This window comes from Humulus lupulus, chromosome 4 (genome assembly GCF_963169125.1).
Source record: "Humulus lupulus chromosome 4, drHumLupu1.1, whole genome shotgun sequence".
In the NCBI taxonomy this organism is placed as follows: domain Eukaryota; kingdom Viridiplantae; phylum Streptophyta; class Magnoliopsida; order Rosales; family Cannabaceae; genus Humulus; species Humulus lupulus.
In genome coordinates, this window is record NC_084796.1 from 16701292 (window position 1) to 16710640 (window position 9349).

The 9349-nt window shown below is 39.5% G+C and overlaps 2 protein-coding genes across 2 annotated transcripts; both read left to right on the forward strand.

Moving 5' to 3' along the window:
- Positions 1-283: 283 nt before the first annotated feature.
- LOC133831941 (uncharacterized) lies at positions 284-2020 on the forward strand. Its single transcript, XM_062262343.1, has 2 exons — positions 284-871; positions 1416-2020. Exons 1-2 carry the CDS (start codon positions 284-286, stop codon positions 1938-1940), a joined length of 1113 nt encoding a protein of 370 aa, XP_062118327.1. The 3' UTR covers positions 1941-2020.
- Positions 2021-6177: 4157 nt separating this feature from the next.
- Positions 6178-8890, forward strand: LOC133830058 (uncharacterized). The gene is made up of 7 exons (XM_062259963.1): positions 6178-6716; positions 6796-6982; positions 7069-7319; positions 7675-7789; positions 7915-8007; positions 8148-8291; positions 8647-8890. The coding sequence occupies exons 1-7, from the start codon at positions 6358-6360 to the stop codon at positions 8761-8763; spliced, it is 1266 nt and encodes a 421-aa protein (XP_062115947.1). The 5' UTR covers positions 6178-6357; the 3' UTR covers positions 8764-8890.
- The last annotated feature ends 459 nt before the right edge of the window (positions 8891-9349 follow it).

Genomic DNA, 9349 nt, shown 5'->3' on the forward strand with positions numbered 1-9349 from the left:
TGCCCGACCTGCTGAAGAACAATATGTGAGGACCCTTACAGACAATGAAGCCCCATTGTATGTGGACATGGGGTTAGAGGAACTAGAGGTGGGTCCCGATGGACAGCCTACACAGGAAGCCTTACAGAGCCAGGCTAAAAAGCTTGCTGAAAAGTTAGCTGAGCAAGCAGAAGCAGCAAATATTTTTAAGGAGGTTCCACCAGCTCAACCTGAGGCACCTGAGGTTCCCCCATCAACACCTCATGCCAGCACCTCCTCCCAAGCTGAGCAACCAGGCTACTCTATGATTTTGGCCAGGTTGGAAAATGTTGAAGGGCAACAAAGTGCCCTTATTAAAGGTCAATCCGAGATCTTGGGTCAATTGCAGAAGCTGATGACAATGATGGAAAATCTTAGTAGGCCAGCTCCATATCCACACCCTCAGTCCACTGAAGAAGGCCCTCAGTCCACTGAAGAAGGCCCTCAGTCTCCTGTAGATGAAGACATTCTCCCTAACGATTACAGACCTGATGATGTAGATGATCACATTTTTCGCACACCAGAGGATATGCAAATTATTGTAATCAGAGATACTGAAGATTCTGAAGTACAATTCTTAAACATAGCTCCACCAGCACCGGAGAAGAGGAGAGAAAGAAAGAGGCCTAGGTGGTTCGATGAGTACACTGCAATGAGGAAAAGGAATAAGAAATCGAAGACAGCAGTGAATGTGGATCCATTGAGGGTTGTTGATGGTAAATTACTTATGACCTTTCATAAGTGGTTGCTTGGCACCATTGGGAATAAATATCCGAGGGAATGCTTCTCAGGGACACACGATGCTGCTTGGTTCCTGAAACTGCATACTCCGAGGACATGGCTTTCTGACTCTGTAAGTTTTCTATAACTTCATAATTAAATAATGTTGAAAATTTATTTAAATGTTTCTATATGTAGTGGTACGATATAGGTACGATTGGTGTACGATGGTAGTACGATAATTATAAGTGTCAAATTATAAATTGTTTATATGTCAATGGTACGATTGTGGTACGACATTAGCACAATAGGGGTACGATATAATTTGTTAAGTAGTTACTATTACCATCGTGATTTTAGAATTTGTAGTGGGACGATATAGGTACGATGGTAGTACGATAATGTACGATGATGGTACGACAGTGGGACGCTAGTGGGTACGATGTTGTATAATACTAGTTTTTTCCATAAAGGTACGATGATGGTACGACATTAGCACGATATGGGTACGATAGAAGGTTTTATTGTTGTTATTTTGTTACTATATTCATGTACGATTGGGGTACGATTATGGTACGATTGGGGTACGATAGTTACTATATTCATGTCTGATAGTTTTTTGTTTATTTATTTTGGTACGATAATGTGGTTACTGACTTAATTTTCCTTTAATGTAGCATTTAGATGCAGCATTCCATCTCATGAGGAGGCGTCTAGAATTTTATCCTAACATGTACCCTCAGAAATGTGTTGTTATGCCTACAATTTTTCCCGAATCATTGAAGGCTCGGTGGGACGCTTTTCCAGGTTCTGACTACTCTAGATTTAGTTGGGATGACAGTATATTGGACCTGGTTAGGGGTGATGCAATCCAGTTCTTATCGAGTTGGCAGAACAAGGAGTTCATTTATTTTGCCCTCTTCTTGAAAGACCAATTGCATTGGGTAGCTGTAGAGGCAGACCTGAATGGGTGGATGCTCAACATCTTTGACTCCAGTATTGGATCAATTTCCGAAAACGATTTGATCAGCTTGATGGTTGACTGGTGTACCATTTTCCCGTCGGTCTTGCGACAGTCCGGTTTATTTGAGAACCATGACGTTATACTCGCGCCTCAGTTGACAGCATCAGAGAGCCAGGTCAGACCCTTCGATTGGAAACTCACTCCACGTGAATTCGTACCGCAAACAAAATCCAGGTGAACTTTATTAAATATCACATATTAATTATTATTTCTTAATTACAAAATTTATTAAATTATTGTTTATTTTCTAATGCAGTGGCGATTGCGAATGTTACGTAATTGAGCATATTGAACATAAGCTTCTACAACTACCATTTGATAATGTAACTGACAATAATATGAAACTTTTTAGGCAAAGGTGGTGTGTAGACTTATTCTACCAAAACTTATGTTGAACGGTCTTAATTTTTTTGAATTGTATAATTTTTTTTATTGTTCTTTTTGTAATTACTACATTTTAATGTGCTTAATCTTTGCATCGTACTATCGTCGATCACTATCGTACTCTATCGTACCCTCACATGCCTCACAAATTTCACGAAACTGTACTGAAACCATACCATCGTACCATTATCGGACCAATATCGTACATTATCGTACCCTAATGTCGTACATTAACTATCGTACTACATCGAGCAACGTCGTACCATATTGTAATATACATTTAAATAATCATACAACAAACAATATCGTGCATTTTCGTACCGGCATCGTGTACTATCGAATCAACACTGAATTATTACATATTTAAGAGTTTCATAATGGAGAAAAAAACAGAAAAAAACCTGCAAAATCCAGCACATAACAAATATTACTAGTTCAAGCAGAAATAAAACATAATAGGTCAACTAGAATACAAACAAAACAATTTAACCTCGGTACTTGCAAGACGCTTTGTTGTGCCCTTTACCACCACACTTGCTACAACATCGTTGTATCACAACCTTGTCTCCATTAGAAGGATATCGATTTTTCCTAATTCGTCCGACCTTTTGCTTCTTCGGTCGGCCTACATGTTTCTTCTCAATCGGTACTCCAACTTGGATGTTCTTAATGTCTTCAGGCAATTCCCAATCATCCTCATCACCAACTGGCATAATTGTCCCCTCATATGTGCTCTTCCAACTCTCTCTTGTGTAATATTGAGAGCACAATGCGTACATGCTAATATTTCGTTCTTGAGCAGCAGCACATGCATGTGGACAAGGAATCTTCATGATTTGGAATAGGCCGCAACTGCATGTTCGTGCCTCCAAATCAACTATACCACCGCTCTGAACTGTTCCTCCGGGGTGGACATTAAATGTATAAGGTCCAGCTCTGTCGACGCTTAAGAACCGAGATTTCTCAAATTGACATGACAAGTCCCCCTCCATAACTGGTGATAGAGTCGTGCTACACTTTTCAGCGTTTTCCTTTCGAGTAGCAAACCATGTTTGAATAGTAAACCTGATGAATTCAACAAAAGCAGTGATCGGGAAGGCTCTTGCGTCCTTAGTTTTGCTGTTGAAACTTTCAGCCCAATTACTTGTCATTACATTGTAACGGTCCCCTGGAAAGTACGCACGAACCCATCTTTCAAATCCAATGCCCTCAAGATATAGTGCAACTCGAACATCCATTGCTTTTATCTTCTCAAATTCTCTTTCAAAATCTGTCTTCTTATACGAGTATGCACAATTGTAAATATGATCCGTGAAGCAATCAGTCTTGAACTTGCTAGCCACGTTCATAATAATGTGGTGGTAGCATGCGCCATGGGGTGCATCAGGGAAGACAAATTCCAAAGCATGAACAATGCTTTGATGCCTATCTGATACGAATGCTAAGTTCTCAACATCACCAATCGCTTATTTCAACTTCCTCATGAAATAGGTCCAAGAGTCGTGGTTCTCACTGTCAACTATTGCGAAAGCAATCGGAAATATGTGGCTGTCTGAATCCAATGCCACGGCACACAACATTTGGCCACCATACCTAGTTTTCAAGAAGGACCCATCAATACATATAACAGGTCGACAAAACTTGAATCCCCGCCTACAAGCACCCAGAGAAAAAAAGCAATACTTGAAGCGACCCTCGTCTACCTTGAAATCAGTAATGAAATCGGGATTGTTCAACTGCAGCATGTGCAAGTACCCAGGTAACTTCGAATATGAAGCTTCAGGCGTACCCCTAACTATGTGGAGTGCTTTCTCTCTGCATCTCCAAGCCTTCTCATAACTCATTTCGATCCCGAAAGAATTCTTCATATCTTCTCTTATTTTGGAGGCTAAATAATCTGAACCGTTAACTGAGAATTTATCCTTGATCAGTTCGGCAACTACCAAAGGTGATGCTTGACGGTTATCTTTTTTTCGAACATCGAGGGAACATGTGTGTACATTTTCAAATGCTGTCACCTCGAACATGTTAGAAAGTTGCTTCTTCTTCCCTCTTAACCTCCACCCACAATCAGGATCCTTGCATGTAATGTACCAAACATCAGTACCAGACTTCTTAACTATAAAGTCGAATCCCTTCTTCATTGCAAACAAGCCAGCAACCTTCTTTAAATGTTCCTTGTCTCTGAAAAACTTTCCTAAATGAATCTCCCCGCCCGATGTGCCACCCATAGATATATAGTGACTATTATCCTCAATGTCTTCTCTTGTAAACATCTGAGCTTTGAATTTACTATAATATGTCGAAGAAGAGAGTGGATCACTAAATTCTCTAGCATCATTTGTTCCGTCTGGACGACTACTACTTGTACCAGGTGTTTGGCGATCTTCTCTACGGGGTCTACTTCTACATGTTGTTTGCCTCGGTATTTGGTACGACAGTGGACTCAGGCTCAAAGCTTGAGAACGGACCTCTGTTTCTTGGTTGTCTCTTACATCTTCATTGCAATCAAAATCAGCATCAGGTTCAGGATAATCAAGAAAATCGTCATTGCCCTCAAAATCATTTTCAGGGTCAGGACAATCAGGAAAATCATCATGAAATGACATCTGTGCTTCATGATCAACTGTCGGTATGAAAGGGTTTGATTCAGGTACAGCAGTGGCTACCAGCACCTCCGGATTTGTTTCTGGAACATAAGTCCCAACCTCACTACGAGTATCCTTAACAGTACTTGGTGGAGGATTACGATCAACAATGATATTCTTCTCCACCAAAGTCACAAAAAGGGGAACAAATTCATCTGGCTTCTTCAAAAGCATTGACAAATATAAGCTTACACCCTTGTCATTCCTTATAAGTTCAGGCCGATACATTAACCCTTTCATGTACTTATAATTCACTTCTAATTTCAAGTCATACTGCACTTTGTCAACCTCCAGCTCTGAGTACAAAAGTTCAACAAGTTGTGAGTAAGTTATGTCCTTCTCCAACTCGAACGTTAAATTTTCGGCTCCATTAAAAACCCAATCTCTACCTTCACGCTCCCAAACACCATTATACATTAAGTACGCGAACAAAATTGACCCTATCATGTACAAAGAAAAAAAAATCAGTAAATGGCAACAAAATGTCGAAATTTAGTTCAAATGTTTTGGCATCGTACTAGCATCGGCCCATATCGGGCGGTATCGGGCAAAGTTTTATTTATGTTTTTGATCACTTAAAACACTAATATCGGGCAAGTATCGGGTAACATCGTGTACCATCGTACTATTAGGCCCGCAGTAACTTAATAATAACAATCGGGCACATATCAGACTACTATCGATCCATTATCGTACTTAAAAGGGGGTATAGATTTAAAATAATAATCGGGCAACCATCGAGTAGCCATCGTACCTTTATAACCATCGGGTAACCAAACTATCGGGCAACCATCGGGTTGCCATCGGACCTTCATCCCTAACCTTGAAACTCAACAACTATCGTGCCTATATCGGGCCTCTATCGGGCATTTAGAAAAAACTCAGGGAACCCAAGAAAACGCAGATTTTCACATAACACGATTTTCACAAAAAAAAACAGCCAAAAATACCAACAAACTACAGATCCAACATCTAAACAACATTATGAATCATAAAAGCAACCAACAACAACAAGAATCAAAGAAAATCACTTACCCATTTAATCTCTTCACTATGAGCAAAAATAACACAAAGCTTGGTGTTTCTCCTCAAACAATCCACAATGTCCGAATGTGTATCTTTCTTGCAAGATTTTAGTATAAAAATCTTGTGTGTAAAACGTATGGTGAAGAGAGAGTGAGAGAGAATGTATGGTGAAGAGAGGTATGGTGAAGAGAGGTAGAGAGGAAGAGGGAGAATATAGAGGAAAGGTGTTATGAGAGGGGTATTTTTGGTATTAAATGAAAGATGAGCATTGATATCATATGGTGGTTAACTTTGGTTCAAATTTTAATTATTAAGCTAATATAAGCATGATTTATCAAATTTCCCTTCTAATTTCCTTGGTGACTGGGGTCTAATTCGTGTGGGTCTGGCTCTCCATGCAGCATCATTTCCGTAGGGGTATTCAAGCAAAATCCCCCCAAAAGACAGTTTATGGACAAAACGATCCTTAAACGACGTTGTTTAGTGCTATAGTGAGCTTCAAAATCGGGAAGAGTCAGCTCAAGGTTAAAAACTGAAATGGCGCCTCACGATTTGCGTCGTCAGTACAAGAGACCGGCGATATCCGATCAACAGAGGCGGAGGGAGCTCTCGCTGCGGCGGCAGGAGCAGAACCGTCGCGATGCTCAGCTTCAAGCTCGCTGTTTGGCTTCTACTTTACTCTCCCTCGAACATGCCTCTGGGTCCGAAGATATCGAGCTCGTACCGGAACCCGAGCCCGATTCCCAAACCGAACACGAACCAGGGACATCTTCGAATGACCTCGATGTTCACCAAGCTTCGAAGCTGAAAGGCTCAGAGGCTCGAAAGTGGTTCGCGAGACAGCTTATGCTCCCTGAGTGGATGATCGACGTCCCTGATCGATTGCCCCATGACTGGTTCGTTCCTTCAATCCATAATATATATGTATGTGTCCATGTGTATGTATGTATGTATGCTCATGTTATATTTGTATAGGTATGTATTTGCGAGGCCTTCTGGGAAGAGATGCTTCGTCGTTGCATCAAACGGCACGACAATCAGTAGACAACGAAACGGGTCTGTACTTCACCATTTTCCATCTAAACTGCCCAACGGGTCCCGATCCAAGGACGTTTCTGGGCCGGCTCAATCCTATTCCATACTTGACTGCATATTTCATGAGGTAAATGATTCTAAAAAATCTTGCTCCGTTTTTGTATTGCACTCCAACTGTTTGTTAATTTGTCTAGCTGGGGTTCCTATACGCAGCCGGATCAAACTTACTACGTTATCGACATGTTGTGCTGGCGGGGTTACTCTTTGTATGATTGTAGTTCGGAGTTCAGGTTTTTTTGGATGAACTCCAAGCTTGCTGAGACTGGAGCTTGTGAACCTCCCTCACATTTCCACAAGTACAGGTTTAGTTTGGTCCCCGTTTACAGCTGTGATCAGAGTGGTTTCCATGCAGCTTATAGAGGAGAAGTGCCTTATGTAAAGGACGGTCTATTGTTTTACAATAAGTAAGCCTTTCTCTTATGCCCTTTTCTTGCTTGTATTGTTAAATTTTTCTCTTTTTTGGAGCTCATGTTGGAGTTGATTAAAGAAATCACTGGGAGACTATAATGTAATAGTGCTATTCCATTTCTTTTATTAGCTTTGAGATCTTTTGAATTTTATGTGAATATCCAAGGTTACAGAATGCATCCCTAACTGTTAATGAATTATAACAGTTCCAGAAATTTATTGTTTTGTTAAATTTCATTTCATCAATATCTCTGTATGCTAAAGAAGTCTGTTTTCACTCTGTAACCTTGTGTTTATAGAATATGTTTATAAGCACCATATTCTTATGCCGTTCCTTTTGTCTCTTCCCAGGCATGCGCATTATCAACCAGGTAATACACCATTGACATTAGTTTGGAAGGATGAGGGCTGTAGTCATTATGTTGTTGATACAGATAACAAAGGACAGGCTCTAAGCCAACAACAGGTGTTTGTTTTCTCATGCATTTTTTCAATGTCTATTGCATGTGTATATTTTTCTGTTTGGTTTGGTCATATTATTAAGTAGAGATTCCATAATGTCATCATATATTGGCCTTTTTTTAATATCAGGTGGTATTAGAACTCCATGATGATTGCAAAGTGACAACATCAGATGATCCTCCTGTAGTACTTGGCTTCTTAGAACAGGAGTTCGTACAGAAGGTAATACCAATTGATTGTTTTTATTTTTGTGCAGTCACAGGCTGTAATGGAACTTGTGCTCATGTCTCCATAGCCCACAAAGTCTGTTGAAGCTGTTCAACTTTGTGGAAATTTAATTATTATATTTCTTTACTTCTCAGTTAGGGTTGCATTCTGGAAATCTTCTCCGTTTTGCTATTGGTGATGGAGGATTGAGTATTGTGGATGGGAATTTCGAGAAGGCTGATTTACACTATATTGGCAAGGTCAATAGAGCACGTGCTTTTGCAGATAGTTATTCTAAGGTTTGTGAAAAAAGATATATACAATTTATATTTCTCAGTGGTCATCTTTTTCTTGGTAGTCCATTATACTAGATGCCACTAAGTCAAACAAAGGGGGGAAAACTTAATTGCACATGAACATTAGTCAGAACAACCTCTATTGCCCTAGCTCTTAAACGGACCATGTTACAAGGTAGGAAGTGTACCAACTGGGTTGGGCTGTGTTGGTGCTAAGCTGGGTGCTCGCGATGGTGATTCCTTTCGGTTCTTAATATGCCGTATATAATTTGGGTGAATTGGGCAATGTAGTCATTAGTACTTCTAGACTTTCTAGTATGCTATACCTCTCACTGTTTTTTGGAATTTATGTTTGCAGGTTATGTTTCAGTATATGGTTAGGCACTCTCCTCTAAGAATTGATGATATTGTAAATGTAATTAACTCATCAAATGAGGAAGGAAACAAGCCTTGTGATGTTGAAATGGCTGGTTGATGGTGAGTGGAATACAAATTATTGTGTTGGTTCACTTTAATATGTAAGTACTCTCATAAAGACTTTGAGTTATATATTTGGTTTAGTTGAACGCAACTGCCAGTTTTAATCCAGTTTCTTTTCTTAATTACTGTGTTCTACATCCATTCCCCTTTCCTTTTTGGCTATTCTACTGTGTAAGTTGCGTTTGGCCATTGTAAACTGAATTATGATTGCTAAAGTTTGTTTTTAAAATCTATCTGAATAGCACGGCATTTTAGAGTTTTCAAGGAAATGTATATATATTTCCTTTTAGGCAATTGTTTCTGAAAAAAACTAGTCGGGTTTAGTTCTACATCTTCTCTGAAACTAAAACACATTTATAGGAGAAGCATAAGGTGTATTTAACATGAGAATGCTATGTAGAATATCAAGATGTCGATACATATTCAAGTGTATTTATTACTGCTCTCTTTTCCTAGTTAGTAGATTTACTGTTATGCTTATTTCCTATTTACAGCTGTATTTTTATTTTCCTAGGTATCGTTTCCTCTTCTGTATTAATTAGTTGCTATGTATGTATATATATACCCCTATACTCTATGAA